At 42.5% G+C, this 20,630-nt stretch overlaps 1 protein-coding gene across 1 annotated transcript in view; it reads left to right on the plus strand.

Annotated features, from left to right (window-relative positions):
• The first annotated feature begins 1,276 nt into the window (after positions 1-1,276).
• Positions 1,277-20,630, plus strand: part of kif16ba (kinesin family member 16Ba) — a 97,705-nt gene continuing 78,351 nt past the window's right edge. The window contains exons 1-6 of the mRNA XM_083636018.1: positions 1,277-1,349; positions 6,985-7,054; positions 8,026-8,139; positions 10,979-11,095; positions 15,100-15,197; positions 18,609-18,718. Of these exons, the coding sequence (XP_083492144.1) occupies positions 1,303-1,349; positions 6,985-7,054; positions 8,026-8,139; positions 10,979-11,095; positions 15,100-15,197; positions 18,609-18,718 (556 nt within the window). The 5' untranslated portion in view covers positions 1,277-1,302. The remainder of the gene's footprint in view (positions 1,350-6,984; positions 7,055-8,025; positions 8,140-10,978; positions 11,096-15,099; positions 15,198-18,608; positions 18,719-20,630) is intronic.

Here is a 20,630-nt window from a genome sequence, read left to right on the forward strand (position 1 = left end):
GTATTTATTTATTTATTTATTTATTTATTTATTTATTTATTTATTTATTTATTTATGTATTTATTTATTTATGTATTTATGTATTTATTTATTTATTTATGTATTTATTTATTTATTTATTTATTTATTTATTTATTTATTTATTTATTTATTCATGTATTTATGTATTTATGTATTTATTATTTATTTATTTGTACATTTACATTTTGTGAATGTGGAATTTGACCAGATGTAAGGGGGAAAAATGCATTATCGTCTGAGTCACTGAAATCATAGCAACGAAAAATAATATTCCCTGGATAAAAAGCTAAATCTGAGAAATGTTGTCAACTATAAAATCTTCATCTTTCCCACAGTTCGTAAAATTACAAGACCAAAGCTTCAGGAATCAGGATGTGATCACAGACAGAGCAATTTACATCAATGCCACTTTAACATCTGTAATAAATGTTTCATTCACTGGATAGAATGAATGGATCAAATTAAATGAAACTAAAAAGAAAGAAGAACTAAATGGAGTAATGGACCAAACCTTTTTCTAACAATGTTAACGACACGATTACTCCAACATGTTGCTGCTGCAGCAGGAATATAAACCATGTTGCCCTGAAACAAAGACATTCTGGACTTTATACCTTTATTACAAGAAAAACAAACTTGATCTAAAGGAGATTGAATGTGGGTGAGTGGTCAGGGTGGCAACTCTTTTGTCTGCGGGCGTTATCAGCTGATGACGCTTTCTAGTCATCTCGTAGTTGGACGGTTGGACCAGATACCTGGTACGGAAGACACCCCACTCCATAGGCGTGGTCATCAGCTTGTGATTGGATGTCTGTCAATGGTATGAAACGTCATTGGCTGAACAGTCTCCCGTGGGCGTGACAGTGGCGAAACCAGATACAGGAAGTGCTTGGAAGTTGGGGCGTCTCTATCTAAAAAAGCGGTCTCTGGTTGCACGGTATTCCCATAGCCTTCCCTGGGTTTTCCTGTCACTGTACGCTAACTACAGGCTAACAGGCTAAACACAGTGGACCTGTCTGTGTGTGAGTCTGTGAGCCGACACAGCCACAACACAACTGCCAGGGTCTAAAAAGCCTCTGGACGAGTTTGTAGGTGTTGCGTGCAGTTATCTGTGTGACTTTTGTCCCCTCTCCCCGTCCGTACCTCTCGGAGTAAATAACCCACAGTCAGGTTGTCTCGCTGCGCTGCTACAACCAGTGCTAGCTACATTAGCCGTGATTAAACAGCGGAGCTCACACCGGAGCTAGCCCGGGGACGGAGCGGACCAAACCGGGATGTGCCATGGCTTCTGTGCGGGTGGCTGTGCGGGTCAGACCCATGAACAGGCGGTGAGTCTTGACAGACCCAGAAACACACTGATCTAACCTTTACAGTCGGGTTAAACAAACTGTCATCTAACCTTATCGTCTGGTTATTCATGTGAAGGTTATTGTGATGCGTGATGCGTGAGGTGACTGCTTCTCACAGCTGGGGTGTGGGATGTATAAATCACATGACTACTGTACTCTTTGTAAATACATGCTCGTCTTTCACAAGTGCAGCCTCTTTTAACGAGGGTGTTAAGGCTAATATATATACCTGTGTGAGACCCATAACCATGGGGACGATTAGCTTCCAGCGAACCTAATAGCCAGGCTTGCGAAGTAACTGATGACATCATGCAATCTGGTTATCAGGATACAAAAAAAGTTAACTGCAATCCCATACAGTTACAGAAAGATGTAATCAAGATGAGTTACATTGAGTAAACGTTTTGGATTACTAGCAGGATTACAATTTAAAATACATTTTTTATTTGATGTGCACTGTACATATTGACTCTTCCTATTGTCTACTTTATGTTTGATATCATATGGTGCAAAAAACAACAACAACACTAAAACATTTGAGAGAAAAACACACTTGGCTCTTAAAAAGGACGGGCACCCCAAAAAAAGAGACTAGAAACCAGATAATATCAGTGCACTGTAAGCCGATGATGGAAATATGATTATTTTGTTATTATTAATTTGAAATGACACTAAATAGATTGACTGAAAGCCTGCTACGCATAATCCGTGAAATGAGGTTTAGGCCTAGCTGTTTTGTGTGTGTGTGTGTGTGTGTGTGTGTGTGTGTGTGTGTGTGTGTGTGTGTGTGTGTGTGTGCGTGCGTGCGTGCGTGTGTGTGCGTGCGTGTGTTTGTGGAAATATGTCCTCCTGAGCAGCATGGACTCCAGTTAGTTACCCTCAGGCTCTTTCTATGTTCGTCTCAGGACTTCACTGTAGTAAGAGCCCTCTCATCGACCATGCGATTTTCGTTAGACAATCTGTGTTGGGCATTAAACTCACTTTATTTCTGCAAAAGTGAGCTGCTGCTGTTGTTTTTTTAAGACAAAGTTTGACGAGAATCACCGAGTTGCCTGGAAACAGAGTCTGGCACTGGCATCATTTTGTCTTGTACATACATTCTGCAATGCAACTAGGCTTCCGATATGAAATGATGAAAAATCAAATAAAAAAATCATTTCAAAAGTCATTTCATAAGCCCATTGTTAAAATGGCACGTGTACGCCACAACTAGTTCCCCCCGACAGGTGTCAACTGTCACATGACTGATAAATGGCTCAAAAATGTCCAGTTGCTGTCGCTCCAGATTCAGGTTTAGGGGAGCCTGGTTACAAAAGGAAAAAGGTGGCCACGCCCACACACCTGCAGCTCAGTGACAAATCTATTTTGTATGGATTTACTTGCAGGTCTGCATATTATTACACTAAAAGTTATAGAACACATTTAGGAGCATTATCAACAGGCATGAGTGAGGGGGCACTATTGACATGTCAAAACAGCTCAAGTGGTACATAAGACAAAAAAGGTTGGGAACCGCTGGCTTACACCACTGATATGCTATTCAAAATAGTTGTCCCAGTCTAGATGAGGATAAAAACCCACCCATCTTGTCTCGTATACTTTGTATCTCTCTTCTACTCTTTTCCTCGTTATCTCTCTCATGATTAAAGTCCTAAATTCCCACATCGCCCTGCTGTAATGGCGGGGGTTTCAAGCAGAAGTGTTGAAATTAAAAAGAGGAAGGAGGGATGAGAAGAAGTAACAAAGAAAGGAGATTGTTTGGTAAATGAGTTGTGACACTCTTCTCCTTCCTCTATCTGCTTCTCATCATTCTCAGGATATTATGACACACACTGCCTGCCTGCTCGCGCGCACACACACACACACACACACACACACACACACACACACACACTCTCTCTCTCTCTCTCTCTCTCTCTCTCTCTCTCTCTCTCTCTCTCTCTCTCTCTCTCTCTCTCTCTCTCTCTCTCTCTCTCTCTCTCTCTCTCTCTCTCTCTCTCATAGTTTGAGTTAGCTAGGTCTCACCCTGGCACACAACCACCAGGCAGTAAGACAAATCAACTCAGAAACTGTGTCTGAATGCCTGGTCACCTTATACAGTAGTGACATGGCATTCCACAGGAAGTTGAATGGTTAAATAAGATTGCTTTATGTAGGGGAGAGCAGGGCATGTGGTCACACTTTTCACCCATTGGTGTATTTCTCACTATAGTGCCTTACTCGGGAACACTATAATAACTGTACGCTACGAAACACTAAATAGGCTACTTAGTTGTTCAATACTGATGGACATTCCTTTCTTTACTTTGAGTCTCTTTTAGTCCAGCACCAACTGGTGGGGGGGGGGGGGATGTGTGGGGATGTTACAGTATTTAGGACTAACCCGATATTTTTGACAACATGTTCCATAAGTTTATGGACAATTGGAGGGTTACTGTGCTTTTGGCTTGGCTTTAATTGAGTGTACCTGCACTGTAAATCCTGTGTTGGATACAGGTGAGTTTATTTCTTGTTATTGTGCTGTTGGCTTTGAGTGTTCAGGTGGCTGTGCTGTAAATCCTGTTGAGATGTAGGTGAGTGTATGTCTTAGTTATTATTCTGGCCTTAAGAATAAGGCCAGAATATGTATGTGCGCTGTGAGAGTTGCCCTTTATACATCCAGGCCCAGGGGTCCCTCATGTCATAATAATTGTGTCTGGCTCTCTAACACACTTTTAAACAGCTCCCTCCCCCCCCCCCCTAATTTAATTTATTTATCCTGGTTGCTGCTCCACCCTCTGCTGATCTGGGGAGAGCCGAAACTGGCTCCATGCTTCCTCCGAGACATGGGCAGTTAGCCAGCCGCTTCTTTTCACCTGACAGAGGAAGCTTCACCGGTAGGACATAGCACGTGGGAGGTTCACGCTATTCCAACCAGTTCCCCTCCCTCTGAACAGGCGCCCTGAACGACCAGAGGAGGAACCACATTAGCAACCAGGATATTGCATGTTTTGGTGAAGGGGGTTCCTATATGAAGGAAACCCCCGGGAGGCACGGGGAGAACATGCAAACTCCACACAGAAAGGCCCTTTTGACGACCCCACCTGGGCGGTGGGCACTCGAGGACATGCGGACGGGCACGCATTCCTTCAGCGTTCACAGCGTCCCAGGTGGGAATCGAACTTAAACAGCTTTTAAACACTTTGTAACAGCTTTGTTCATGTTCTGATCGGAGCTGGAATTATTAGACGATTCACAGAAAATGGATCCACTATAATTTTGATAAGCGATGAATCAAGGAACACAAGGAACAGAGACTGGGTGCAGGCAGATCTTACATCTAAACATGGAGGGAGCTCTACTGTCTGACAGATAGTAGGGGTGGGGGGAAAAATCGATACACCATAGTATCGCGATATTTTGCCTCACAATATTATATCGATATTTGGACGCCAAGTATCGATATAAAAAAAAATAATAATAATAATTGCAGGCCATGCCATGCCAGGCCACTGGGCATCTGCCCAAAGCGCCCGATGTTGCAGTCCGCGCCTGCAGTGGCATATTGAGTCCAGAGAAGCTTAATAATGTAGCCTACATGTGGGGCCAAAACAAAACAAAGGTAGGAAAAGGAGTTAGACAATATATCGAAATATCGCAATATTCAATATATCGCAATATTCAATATATCGCAATATCGGCGATATCGCAATACAATCGTATCGTGACTCAAGTATCGTTTTAGTATCGTATCGTGGGCATCTGGTGATTCCCACCCCTAACAGATAGATTTCTAGTCAGGTCCACCCCCCTTTCACTTTTTCAGATGTGGAACCACAGAGATCAAAGGAGGCTGGGGGTTTGTCCGGGACTGGATCAGTTCGCTTTGCCTCACTCTGGGGAAATCTGGAACTCAGAAGCTCGTTCAAAAATGAGGAAATGAACAACATGTCGGTGTCCTCTCTGACGAATCTGAGAAATGACAATGGCACAGGTCATTCTCAAGTATGCAGAATGAACTAGGGATGCACATTTTCCACAAATTCTGGAATCGATCATTGGTAACGTTAACGATCAATCGATTAATTGTAATTAAAAATACATTTTCCAAACAATACCAAATGCATTTCTTCCTCAATAAAACCTTTATTTATACAGCAGCAACATATTGTATATTTCTCACAGCATTGCATAGCATAGCCTACGCTATGAAACATATAAAAACGACAACGTAGAGGCACAACTTTTTAAACACGTCAACATTTGCCCAGAATACGTGCCGCGGCCACTGCCTCCCAACAGGTGCTCACTTACAGCAGATTGTTTATTTTTTCGGCTCGCAGTGCATCGCAGCTGTTAAACGCTGATGCCGAGTTGCTCAGCTCCAGTCCAGGGGAGACTAGGATCCAGGCAATTTATCCGAATTAACATTGTTCAAGTGATTGTTGTTGTAGGTGTACACCGAATCGCAGATAGGCATCATGTCTTTTTCTATAACCCCCGCAGATCGATTGGGTTATTTTTTCTGCTCGCCGTGGGTCGCAAATCTTCCTCTTCCTCGCTGAGCTGATGGTGGGTTGCTCCAGGTTCGAGGAAGAGCAGCCAGCCAATTTATCTGAATGAACACTGTTCAAGTGATAGAGCAGGGGTGCCCAAATTCTTTCCCATGAAGGGCCAAAACTCAATCTGGGTGGAGGGCCAAAAATAAACGTTGTGGAATTACAATAAAATGTATTGTTTTATAGAAAATTTACATTCTAAATCTAAAATAACATTTCAATATAATAATCAACTTTTTATCTGTTTGGTAATTGTAATAATTTGCAATTGGTTATATATATTTAAAAAAAACATCTGCATTTGTCGGGAGCTTAAACATTTAATCAGTAAACACCCAGTTAAAAACAGTTGTATTTTCCACCTTTGTAATCAAGAGAGAAATTTGACTTAATTCACAACTTGAAAAATCCTCAAGGTGCTTTGAAAATCAGCTTTATTGGCCATCTTTTGTTAACAATTTGCCATGACAATTTGCAGGGATGCAATCTCAGGAGTGAACACAGTATATCCGCAGCCACATTCAGACACTGTTTCACAAAGTCACCACATGAAAAAGCGTGTCCACCCTTTGCAATCAGTGCAGATATCTGATAACTTGCCCGAGTTGCATTCTGGATAAAAAAAATCAGGGCAATTTTTTTTTATTTTTTTATTTTCCGCTGTGAGGGGGGGCCCGTGAGGGGGGCAGGCCCAGGGGCCCGTGAAGTCATAATCCGTCTATGTACCTAGCACGTCGTCGTCTGGGACTCCTTTGCACACAGTGCGAAACAAGACAAAAGTCACCACATGAAAGCTCGTCCACCCTTTGCAATCAGTGCAGATATCTGATAACTTGCCCGAGTTGCATTCTGGATAAAAAATCCCCAAATCCATGGGGAACTATTTTATAAGCATTTTACAAAATGTCTATGGGAAAATAATTGGCGGATGAAAATCTCTGGTGCAGTGCTGAAGCAGGAAGTGACGTTCCACTTTGCCTCTCTATAGAAGCAAGCGGATGTTTGCATAGTAAAGTCTAACAAATCTAACAGAAGAAAACTTGCACTGTTTACAGAAGATGATGTGACTTTTGCAGGGAGAAGGACCTGGCTGCAAAGTGCATCATCGAGATGCAAGGGAGCAAAACCTCCATCACCAACCTGAAGGTATTCAACAAAAAGCTTCTCATTGTCTCAGGTTTTTCCCATTCACATACCAGTGACATCACTGGTCCACAACCTCACTCAAATCGAGTCTCAACTGTCAAACTCAATGAATGACTGCAAAACTGTTGACAGATACGTGTGAGATCATGTGTAAAATAAATCAGCATTGTTTTTTTGGTGGAGTTCTCTTTTAAATCCATTTGGATCTAAACTAAGGGTTGATTTGTTTAACACTTTATTGGTTGCTACCTAATTCCATTTGTGTTATTTCTAGGGATGCACCGATATGAAAAATTTGGCCGATGCCGATAACCGATATTAACATTGCTGTTATGGCCGATAACCGATATTTACCGATGTCGATATGATCTGTATAAAACCACATTTTTATGATCATCACATTTTGTACATACTGAAAAACACATGTTAACACTGAATTTGAAAAAGTTATGCATTTCTTTATTTGCAAAGCCTTTGGAAAAGCCCATAAATCATAGATTTACTGCATTATTTCACATCAATGTGAAGAATTTGGCTGATAATGATAACCGATATTAACATTGCAACATCTGACCGATACCGATATGACCGATATGTTAAAAAATGACTAACATCGGCCGATACCGATATGATTGCCGATATATCGTGCATCCCTAGTTATTTCATACTTTTGATGTCATCACTATTTTTTCTAAAATGTGGTAAATAGTAAACATAAAGGATAGTTTGGTGTGTCCAAACGTTTGATTTGAATTCAGTTCATTATTTAACCTTTATTTAACCAGATAAAAGCTTGAGATCAAATAACTCTTTTTCGAGCAACACCTGGCCAAAAATAACAGCATAAAAACAAGAAAAAAAAAAAAAAAAAAAATCCATTCATGTAATTAAGGCATATAATGATCTTTTCAGTCAGTTTTTGTCCTGTAGTGGAAAGTGTTTGTTCATAGATTTCATTGTGATTCCTGCAGATCCCAGACGGCATCACAGGAGATTCGATGAGGGAGAGAGTCAAGACCTTCACGTATGATTTCTCCTACGACTCAGCGGACTGTAAGAGGTCCAGCTTCGTCGCTCAGGAGAAGGTAAGCAGGTGTCCAGCTTCGTCTCTCAGGAGAAGGTAAGCAGGCTCAGCGGACTGTAAGAGGTCCAGCTTTGTCTCTCAGGAGAAGGTAAGCAGGCTCAGCGGACTGTAAGCAGGCGTCCAGCTTTGTCTCTCAGGAGAAGGTAAGCAGGTGTCCAGCTTCGTCTCTCAGGAGAAGGTAAGCAGGCATCAAGCTTCATCTCTCAGGAGAAGGTAAGCAGGCGTCCAGCTTCGTCTCTCAGGAGAAGGTAAGCAGGCATCCAGCTTTGTCTCTCAGGAGAAGGTAAGCAGGTGTCCAGCTTCGTCTCTCAGGAGAAGGTAAGCAGGCATCAAGCTTCATCTCTCAGGAGAAGGTAAGCAGGCGTCCAGCTTCGTCTCTCAGGAGAAGGTAAGCAGGCATCCAGCTTTGTCTCTCAGGAGAAGGTAAGCAGGCATCAAGCTTCATCTCTCAGGAGAAGGTAAGCAGGCGTCCAGCTTCGTCTCTCAGGAGAAGGTAAGCAGGCGTCCAGCTTCGTCTCTCAGGAGAAGGTAAGCAGGCATCCAGCTTTGTCTCTCAGGAGAAGGTAAGCAGGTGTCCAGCTTCGTCGCTCAGGAGAAGGTAAGCAGGCATCAAGCTTCATCTCTCAGGAGAAGGTAAGCAGGCGTCCAGCTTCGTCTCTCAGGAGAAGGTAAGCAGGCGTCCAGCTTCGTCTCTCAGGAGAAGGTAAGCAGGCGTCCAGCTTCGTCTCTCAGGAGAAGGTAAGCGGGCGTCGCATCTCCTCTGTGATCATAGAGGAGTCGATGGTTTATCTAAACATGGTGAAAGTATCAAAAAAGTATAATTTCCCCTTCCTGTAGCCGCTGGGTCGCGGCGTCTCACGTTTCCCTCTTGAAACGGTTAGCCAATCAGAATAGAGGGGTCGTTAATATTAATGAGCCTTAAACACAGGGTGACAGAAACAGCCTGAATGTACCTCAAGACACTAAATACAACTCGAGAGTGGATGATATTTAAGCAATATAGCATGAGAGCCAGTGTGTTGTGGCAAATATATCCCGCTGATCAGCTGTTATCCCACGAGGCCGCAGGCCGAGTGGGATAACTGCTGAGCAGCGGGATATATGCCACAACACACGCAGCTCGAGTGCTATATTGCTTTTATAAAACGGTTTCCAAGTATGATAATATAATAATAATAATAATACTATAAGTCCGACTGGCATGGCATTCTGATCGAGTCAGTTGAAACACTACTGTAAGGCGGGACCGCAAGAACGTGTGGGTGATTTGATTGGATCGTTCTGGAGACTGAAGTTGACATTGGCCAATCCTGGAGCTTGCTGAGAAGCTGAGAGCTTTCTGGAAAGCCCGACACGCAGCTCGAGCGCAGCGCTGCATTCTCAGCGCTTGCTGAGAAGCTGAGAGCTTTCTGCAAAACCCGACACCAACTAACGTTACAGGGTTAAATGCGGGGTTAAATGCGGCGTTAACAGCCTTTTTTTTGCAAAGAAGACATTAGCCCGCGTCTATTCTTGTACAAAACATAATTTTCTGCGAAGTATTAGTAAAGTTATAAGCGAAGATCGATTCACAAGGATCTGACAGCTGTCTCCGCCATTTGTTTTTTCTACATTGTCATTTGAGGTAACCAAAGCCTTTTACTCATAACCCATGGCCATGGGTTATGAGAGTGGGTTACGGGATTTATACAATGGCTGTGAACCAATCAGATTGCTTGATTTGAGAGAGCCGTTTTATAAATATATATATAGGGCAACTTTAACCAGATTATACACAAATCTGGATGAAGAGTGGTGAAAGCGGATGATTCTGGGTGGCAGTGTGGAGGACAGGTCTCTTGTTCTCGGTCAAAACAGCTTGCTGCTGATAGTGTGTGTGTTTACTCAAGCCCCTCTGACCTGACTTCAGGTCCATGTGCAATCTTGTCATACGCTTCCTCGTATCATATTACAGATGTTACAAACATCCATACTCAGTCATGTGGCTCTCTGAGGACAATGTTGGGCAACCCTGTGCACCGATATGCACATCAACAGCCTTATTATTGGCAAATATCTTTTTGATTTAATTTTTCTGAATCTAGAAACCCCCAAAAAAACAAAGTACAGACATTTTGATGCATTTGGATATTTTCACGAGAGATAACTTAAATCACTGTCTTCGTCATATCTGTATTATACATTTGCATTGTTGACAAACAATGGCAAGGTTTCAGTGTATCAAGGGTGGCACATTTTCAAAGGTCATATTTCTTCATTAAAATATAAGTAGGCTAATTCACTCCAGTGGTTCATATCGATTCATTTCTGGGAGCCAAAGTATTGTTATACATCATTTAAATCTAAAGTAACTTTGGAGCCAGGTTAATCTTAGCTACTCCACATGTGAATACAGCGCTCGGTAAAAAATAGTTTTTGATACTGTGCTCCTTATGGATTGATCTGCAAAAGTCTTTAAAATTAGAATCTTTTGTTTCTTTAGGAAAGTTTCAATTGTTAAACTGTAATTCTCTTGATCGGCAACGATGCAATGCAATAAATGGAAGTTCAGTGACAACAAAGTCTGAGTGTGAAGAATTAAGTTTATTTCTGATACACAAATCTTTCTAGGAACAACAATTTAAACATGTCTAAATGGCTCAAATCAATTTATTGACTGACTCCCCATTGTTGAAACACACATGTGCGAGTAGCAGCAGTCCGGGTCCGGCTTAACTAGGCTTGCTTAGCCTTGTCCTCCTGTATTTACCAATATATTGCAATATATTGAATTTGCAATTTGCAATTTGTACATCCTCCCATCTCTAATTAATAACAATAATGTCTCCTTGGATGTCCAGGTTTTCCGAGACTTGGGCTCTGATGTGCTGAAGGCGGCGTTTGAGGGCTACAACGCCTGCATCTTCGCCTATGGCCAGACCGGCTCGGGGAAGTCCTACACCATGATGGGAAATCCGGTGAGAGAAACAGTTTAGGTTGCCAACCTTGGGGTCGCCTGGAATTCAAATGATTTTTATTTTTTTTTATTTTACACCACACACAATCTAGAACTACCGAAGAGGATTAACAATTTATTTAGAGTTCTGAGTTTAGGTCAGGATTCTGAGAATAAAGTCACAATTCTGAGAATAAAGTCAGAATTCTGAAAATAAAGTTAGAATTCATTCTGAGTTTGATGTCAGGATTCTGGGAAATGGAACTTTGAGAACAAAAGTCAGACGACTTCTGAGATTAAAGTCAGAATTCTCAGATTAAAATCTGAATTCTCAGATTAAAGTCAGAATTATCAGATTCAAGTCAGAATTCTGAAAAAAAAAGTCTGTATTCTGATTTTAATGTCAGAATTCTGAGATTAACGTCAGAATTCTGAAGGGAAAACTCAGCATATACTGTACAAGTGACATAATAAATGATGATGTCACTGATGATATTATCGATGTTGTACCGGAAATTGTAATGTCTGGGGCCCCTAGATTTTTGTGATGTCAAAGTGGGGTCACAAGCTAAAAAAGGTTGTGAACCTCTGAAAGCTTTAGGCCCAGTTTACATGACAATGCTCCCTGCAGGAAACAGTTTACATGACGATGCTCCCTGCAGGAAACAGTTTACATGACAATGCTCCCTGCAGGAAACAGTTTACATGACGATGCTCCCTGCAGGAAACAGCGAACATTTGTTGCGTTTTGTTCTTCTGTTTCCATTTTGGAATTATTGCGGCCTGAAAACGCCCAAAAAGTGAAACCAGGCTCCAGAGTGGAATTCTCTGATAACGCCACCCTTAACGCCGTGTAAAGTGGCAATTTGCAATTCTTGTGAAAACTGTGATCACACTTCGTGCAGGGAAAAGAATGAAAGACAATAGGGTTTACCTGAATAAAAGCAAAGAGCATTCATCTATCAGTAATATAGCCTTAATTGGCATTCAACAAACTATCATGACATCAGAGTCTGATAACGAGCTAGACGAGGGGCTAAAAATACATAATGGGCGATAAGTGCGCGCTGTTAACGTTTTCGCATATTAATATAATTACCATACATTAACGTTACAGTAAAATACAGACCCTCTACTTGTGGCTAAATGCCATTTCCTCTGCCAAGTTCTCCAGAAGATTTTATTGGGATTTTATTCTTTAATGCAACCAAGTGGGTTCTTCCATCAATCTGCAACACTGTATATGACTGTGATCAGCGGAGTGATACCTCATGTCATATCACGATACATAGGTCACGATATGATTGTATCATGATACATTGCGATACAATACATGTTGCGATATATTGCAATACTTAGCTAAAAACACAACTCACTGTGTACCACCCAGGTTGTGTGATAATATGTACATCACTTTATATTGATAACTTAGTGGACAAATTGAGTCAAAGCTACTGAGTGTTGAGTGTGTTACTGAACGCACTGAAATAAAAAAAATCTTCTTATTGTGTCACTGAACAGGCGGCTGTGCAAAAAAATCAATATGGCAATATTTATCGCAATATTTTTTTTATCAAATATCAATACAGTATGGCAGGGAAAAGTATTACGACATATTGCCTTATCGATTTTATTGCACAGCCCTAGTTTGTACACAGGTGCCTGAAGTTATTCTTTCTTTGTTATTATTATTATTATTATTATTATTATTATTATTATTATTGTTATTATTATTATTATTATTTTTCCCTTTATTCGATATTTTATTAGGACATTATGTGCTAGACGGCAACAGGAAAGCAGGGAGGGAGAGGGGAGGACATGCAGCAAATGACCACAGGTCGGATTTGAACCTGGGTCCGACTAAGTTTCCCCTTTTTTCTTTTAATTACCAGATTTTCAGTGCTAGAAACTAGCAAAGATAACGCCTGCCCTTGCCCTTGCCCTGGGAGGATAGGATAGGTAGGATATGGCCGTTAATCTTATCAAACCCTGCACACACACAAGGCTGTCGTTCAAACGCACAATCAAAGGCCAGAACGCAACGAGTGTTTGCCCTTTTATGCAGAGAGCGTTGTCTAAAGTAAACGTGGCCTTACACATACATGCCAGCAGTTATCATCAAGCAAGGCTCCGGCCGCTTTGCTGCAGTTATCATCAAGCAAGGCTCCGGCCGCTTTGCTGCACTCACCTTCATTTTCTAGTTGTTAGTGGGCAAGACAGAAAATGTGGAGGGTCAAAGGTCACAAAGCGTCTGTACTTAATCTGCCGTTTGTATTGGAAATCTCAGACTGCTTTATCTTATCTCCACACCGTCAATAACCCGGCTGCCTGTAAGATTCACTTACAGCACCATTGTATTTAACTATTTTATTGTCATTTTTTTGTCATTGTCATGATCAAAGCGGACTGAGATATTTTGCTACAATGAGATTGCTCCGTTTTTGTTTTTCTGTTCATTTTATTTAATTCTTTTTTCCAATATTTTATTTTCAATATTTTTATAGAACACAAAGAAAATAAAACAGACAGGCTCAGACACAAGAAAAGAAAAGAAACTAAAACATAGGTACATAATCAACATTCAATATTACAGTGGTGCTACCAGCCACGTAAGGTGCTTATGTGCTTGTAAGCGATGTACTAAGGGCAAACCAGCAGGGCGAGTCACCCGTCGCCCCTAACCTCATCGAGGTGGGTTAAAAACGGGTCCCATATAGTTAGAAACTTTCTAAGTGAGTTGGTTCTCAGGAACCTGAGTCTCTCCATCTGTATAACAGAGATCATGTCCATCAACCATAATTGGAAAGAGGGTGAAGAGGGGGACTTCCACTCCTTAAGAATTAGTTTTTTGGCAACAGTTGTCCCCAGTGTCAGAGATTGTTGCACAGCTGTAGTGAAGTTCAGAGAGGACTCCGAGCAGCTGAAGATGGCGAGTTATTTAATAATTTTTGAGGTGCTTGTTCTGCGTGTTCCCATGTACAAATTTACAGTACATGCCTTTATTGTTGGGTGCTGCAAACTACTCTACTCAACTGTATGCTCTTAGAAAATGTCTGGACCTGGACCTTATTTCCAGTTTTAATTATGAGCATCAGAAAATAAGCCATTTACCGGACATTAGTACAGGCATTACACATGTCCCTATTTCCTCTGTTCCAGATCAGCGTTTTAGTTACATATATATTTACTCACCAGGTGGCGACAAAGGGTAAATAACAGCCTTTTGTGTTGTACTGTATGTAGCCTATACAGTATTTATGTTTTTTGTTTTAACTACAAACATAAATAAATGTCAACTTGAAACTATGTTTCAACTACCACACACAGCCTATAATATTATAGCCTATGTTTATTAAAAAAAAATATATATATTTTTTGGACCGGCTCGCGGACCGGTACCAGTGGTTGGGGACCACTGGTGTAGTGCATCGATAAAAAAAAAAATCGGGGTGAATTAAAACTCATAATTAAAGCTGGAAATATAAGGGCAGGTTGTAAAAAAACAACAGAATTCTCATTTAATCATTAAAAAGACAAAGAAAACAGTGGCATCCAGAGGTAAACAGAAACACACAGGTTGACGGTTAGAAAGTGGCACTTGTGACACTCATTTGCTCGTGGATGCAAAACAAAGTTAGATTCCTAGTGGTTGGAGAGACATGCCTCGACTGGAGGAGTGAGGTTTAAACTGACATGTAAGTGAACATCATTAAATCATTATTCTGAGACATTGGTATAATTACTGTCAACAAACCAGAGCATCGGTGCTGGAGTGAGATCCAGGAGAACAGTCCTCTCCAACCTGCTCTCATTGGTTTCCAGTCATTAGACCGAGGCTGTTAATTTAATGATGTGTTGATGGTTCAGAAAGCCCTGAAGGTCTCGTGCGTGTGGGTGTTGTGTGCTCAGGGAGACGCAGGTCTGATGTGTGCGTGTGTGTGTGTCTATGTGTGTGTGCGTGTGTGTGTGTGTGTGTGTGCGTGTGTGTGTGTGTGTATGTGCGCGTGCGTGTTGTGTGCTCAGGGCGATGCAGGTCTCATCCCGAGGATCTGTGAGGGTCTGTTCAGCCGCATCGCCGGAGCCACTCGATGGGACGAAGCTTCGTTCCGGACAGAAGTCAGGTGAGTCAGGATCCATCATGTGATGAAATGTGCTAGTTTAAAGAAATACTCTGACATTGTAATATAATACCCCTTTCAGACCCACGTCCAACCATGTGTATTCGACGTGTATTCGTCCAGTGAAGTCACGGTATGGGCGTCACGGTTCGGCGCGTGAAGCGACACGACGAATACGTTGAATCCAGAAGGTTTTGGTAAAGCACCTAAAAACGCTGCTTGAACGCCATAAACGCCACAGATTAAGACACACCAAAACAAGACAAGGGCCATAGAAATCTAGGCTAAACGTTACACAACACTGACAAAGCTGTCGAGCAATATGACAAGCAGTGTGCGGTGAGGAAGAGGGGATGACTCCTTGTCATGTTCCAATAATCCATTATGATGACCGAAGGTAATCATTATGGTAAACAAAACTCGCATCCAATAACGCTAGCGTACTTACTTGGGAAAGTGAAAGCCACCCCGCTGTCTGTCTGACAGCCACATGCACTCTGTTTACAAACTTGTGTACAATAAAGATTTAAAGTTTGCCCTTGTCAAACAAGCTGGAATACAATCTGAGAGGGAGGCGCACCCCACACTTTGAAAATCGCTGCTCTAGAGTAAAACCTTTTTGTGTGGATTGCCTAGATTAAATTGTGGACATTTATTCATTCCCACTCATTAGACACTTATTAGACACTATGGTCAAATGAGCCAAAAAAAAGCAAAAAAAGCAAAACACAGAATTCAGAAAAATTCAAAGAATTTGGGATTTGCTGCATTTTTTCTCCGTTGTACCGTATTCGTACCGTATTCATACCGAACTGTGACCCCGAAACCGAGGTACGTACCGAACCCTGACTTTTGTGTACCGTGACACCCCTAGTACATACAGTACGTGTCTGTTAATCAAAGTTCTCAGTCGCTATGACAGATTTCAGTCAATTGGAATCAAATGTGAAAAGTACAAAATTAAAGCCCCAATTTGTGTATTGTATTGAGTTTTAATGAAAGCTTTTATTTAAAAAAATTCAGTTTGACTTCATAAAAACAACAACTCTGCTTGGCGACCCACCTCGAGGGTTGATTTCAGTGTGTGTGGCTAGTCTGCGCCATGGAACAATGGCTTCATGGTGGTAGTTTAGTCTGCACCATGGAACAATGGCTTCATGGTGGTATTTTGTATTTGGCGTTGCGGTGCTGTAGCCTGGTAAACCAGCCGCTCATGTGTTTCCGTCTGGCCCCGTGTGCCCTGGGTGGGATCCTAGCAGAAACTGCAAAGCGGACGAGCCAATCAGCGACCCGCCTCGTAGTTGACATCGTGACCGGCCAATCAGAAACGCCACTAGCAAAACAGTAATGGCCGCCTCCTTGCCTGTCCGCCTCGAGGAGTAATGTCAGCGTTCGTCTAGTTTAAACCGCTATAAAGTGCAGTTATTGAAGAAATAGACTCAATAACAACAATTAAACAAGTACAGGAGTATCGCCGCAACCGCCGACTTTCTCGACGGAAAATATGTTTTTGCCGTTCTCCCGAGTGGATTTGGGTTTGACTGGATCAACCGCTGATTGGCTGAAGGAGTTGTCTGTCAAGGCAAGTACACCCGCCCAACTTCCGCCCACTACAGACAGCGCGTGAAAGCTTGGGGTCAGACGGAAGCGAAGAACGAAATTAAATGTGAGTTCAGGTGACCGGCTGGTTTACCAGGCAGGCGGTGCTGGGCCCATCAGTTAAAGTACAATGTCAAACGTGACATGTGACGTGTTCTAGCCCCGCCCATTTCCAGCCTGAGATAATGGTTATGCATCCCTCCCATGTTGGGACCTAGGTTCTACCTGAACTGTCCTGACGAGGGATTAACCCCATGTTGACTGACTTGGTGTGAATTGACAAAAGAATGTTTGAACACCCTGGTCTGACCTTGCTCATTGGTCTGAAAGTGGTATAAGTAAATCCCTTTTGCTCCTCTCTGCCACCAGTTGTTCTAACTACCTAATATCAGTTCATACTGTAAAGCTCCTCCACTGTCTGTTCCAACTACCATGATTCAACCTACTGTATATCAGTTCATACTAGGGGTGTCACGATACGATACACGATATTGGGTTCACGATAACGATACGATACGATATTTTAACAATATTTTTTTGCAATCGATTTGTAAGTTGAGCGGGCATCCTCCACGCTAATTTGAGTAATTTCACCATTTTCATCCTCCATGTCTGTAACGTCCCTCGTCTGTTCAAACAAAGCAATGAAAAGGAGAGCGAGCATGCAATCAGATGCAGATCAGTGCCACCATGTTCAGCTTCTTTTTCTCGCGATATGAGATTTCATCTCAACGATACATATTGTCACGTTTTGATATCGCGATATATTGTGACATCCCTAGTTCATACTGTAAAGCTCCTCCACTGTCTGTTCTAACTACCACGATTCACCCTACTGTATATTAGGGCTGGGCAATATAATCGATATGGCAATATATCGCGATATTTTATTTCCCGATACTGTATCGATACTTGGACGCCAAGTATCGCAATATTATTCTTTTATTTTTTTTCAGGCCATGCCATGCCAGGCCTCTGCATCTGGTGATTGCCACCCCTAATTGATACTGTATCGATATTTCCCATATCGATGCGTTCAGTAACACTCAACACTCAGTAGTTTTGACTAAATGTGTCCACTAACTTATCAGTATAAAGTGATGTACATATTATTACACTACCTGGGTGGTACACAGTGTGTTGTATCTTTAGCTCTATTATTTAATTTTGAGTAAATTCTGTAGAATATCGCAATATATCGCAATATGTATCGCATCGCAATATATCGTGATACAATCGTATCGTGACCCAAGTATCGTGATACCTATCGTATCATGAGATCCTTGCCAATACCCAGGCCTACTGTATATCAGTTCATACTGTAAAGCTCCTCCAGCCGGTGTAGGGTCACGCTTTCCTGGGAAAAATCCCCTACTGGCTAAACGAACAGGGAGGAGAGAATCTCAAAACTCCATCAAGAAATCAAGAAAAATATGCTTAGCACCAAAGATGTCGTCAAAATGAGTAACTCGAGGATCACCACTTGAAACACACAACCTTGTCAGGATCTGCTCCTCATTTCAGGATACATACATACAGTCAGACCACAAAACATCCACTTTTAAACTGCTTCACACTGCTTGCCGCTGCCTCCCATCACTTTTGGAAAAATAAACCGATTCATTCATGGGAAATGTGATCTTAATTTTGAGAAACACATTAGAAACACATTGAGAAGCACGTTAGAAACACATTAGGACACGTTAACACTTTACACTAAATGCTGATAGATGTAAAGTCTCACATAATTAGGAAACCGACAGTTCCATGTCACTGTGTTGGTGTCTGATGTGTTGCTGTGGTTTGTGCGTTCAGCTACCTGGAGATTTACAATGAGAGAGTGCGAGACCTGCTGAGGAGGAAGTCCACCCAGACCTACAACCTGCGGGTGAGGGAACACCCCAAAGATGGACCCTACGTCGAGGGTGAGACACCCCAGCTGCTGTGCGCTGGGATCACTCAGTCCTTTGTATTTTAATATGGTTTTCTGTTTTTAGTTCAGTGTATTTATCCATTTATTATTTACAAATGTCAGTTCAGTTCTTGTTTCAGTATTTTTGATAGGGATGTTTCAGAACAGTTATTTTATCATTAAAAACTTCTCTTTCTTACCTTGCACATAAACAAAAATACAAAAACGGAAAACATGTCACATGTACTTTTTAAACAACAGAACTGCAAGTCAGACAAAGATATGGATCATGCAAAAACCATTTGTTGTGTAGACCCGAGCTCATATTGATGTAACTCTAACCTCTAACCTGCCCCTCTGACCTGTCCAAGCACCTGGGGCCGGTTGCACCAACTGGTCTTACGACTGGTCTTAAGCTAAGTCGGTCGTAAATTTACGACCTAACAGCTACGCCGGTTGCAGCCTTCTTCTCACTAAGACCGGGCGTAAATATTACCCCTAGTCCAGAGCAGGCATAAGGTGCAGTATAGACGGTTTTCACCTGTGTGTTGCGCAATAGCTACAACCCTTGGCTGTATTCAGACCAACGTTAGCTGCTAGCATTAGCGACACTAGCCGACTACCCATCAGCGGAGCGTCATTTGACATCAGCACACTCTTCTAAACAGGTTCCGTGCCACATTCCCCTGCTTTCACATGGACGCGCATCGTAGTTAAGACCAGACGTAAGTCCTGTCGGTGCAACAGGCGTAAGTCCACTCTAAAGACTTAACTTAAACTAACTAAAGTCTTAAGTTAACTAAAGTCTTAACTAAGACCGACGTAGGAGTTACGACCAGGCATAGTTAAGACCAGTTGGTGCAACCGGCCCCTGGTGCTCTAACCTCTAAGCTCTGACCTGTCCAAACTCCTGGTGTTCTGACCTGAGACCTGTCCAAACACCTGGTGCTCTGACTTTTAACCTCTAACCTCAGATCTGTCCAAACACCTGGTGCTCTAACCTCTGACCTTAGACCTGTCCAAAAACCTGGCGCTCTAACCTCAGACCGCTCCAAACACCTGGTGCTCTAACATCAGACCTGTCTAAACGCCTGGTGCTCTAACCTCTAAGCTCTGACCTCTCCAAACACCTGGTTTTCCGACCTTTGACCTCAGACCTGTCCAAAGCACCTGGTGCTCTAACCTCTGACCTCAGACCTGTCCAAACACCTGGTGCTCTGACCTTAGACCTGTCCAAACACCTGGTGCTCTAACCTCTAACCTCTGACCTCAGACCTGTCCAAACACCTGGTGCTCTAACCTCTGACCTTAGACCTGTCCAAAAACCTGGTGCTCTAACCTCAGACCTGTCTAAACACCTGGTGCTCTAACCTCAGACCGCTCCAAACACCTGGTGCTCTAACCTCAGACCTGTCCAAACACCTGGTGCTCTAACCTCTGACCTGTCCAAACACATGGTGCTCTAATCTCTGACCTCTGACCTGTCCGAACACCTGGTGCTCTAACCTCTGACCTGTCCAAACACCTGGTGCTCTAACCTCTGACCTTAGACCTGTCCAAACACCTGGTGCTCTAACCTCTGGCCTGTCCAAACACCTGGTGCTCTAACCCCTGACCTTAGACCTGTCCAAACACCTGGTGCTCTAACCTCTAACCTCTGACCTGTCCAAACACCTGGTGCTCTGACCTCTGACCTGCCCAAACACCTGGTGCTCTAACCTCAGACCTGTCTGAACACCTGGTGCTCTAACCTCAGACCGCTCCAAACACCTGGTGCTCTAACCTCTAAGCTCTGACCTGTCCAAACACCTGGTGCTCTGAGCTTTGCCCTCAGACCTATCCAAACACGTAGTGCTCTAACCTCTAACCTCAGACCTGTCCAAACACATGGTGCTCTGACCTTTGCGCTCAGACCTGTATAAACA

The sequence above is a fragment of the Poromitra crassiceps genome (assembly GCF_964638095.1).
Source record: "Poromitra crassiceps genome assembly, chromosome: 4".
In the NCBI taxonomy this organism is placed as follows: Eukaryota; Metazoa; Chordata; class Actinopteri; order Beryciformes; family Melamphaidae; genus Poromitra; species Poromitra crassiceps.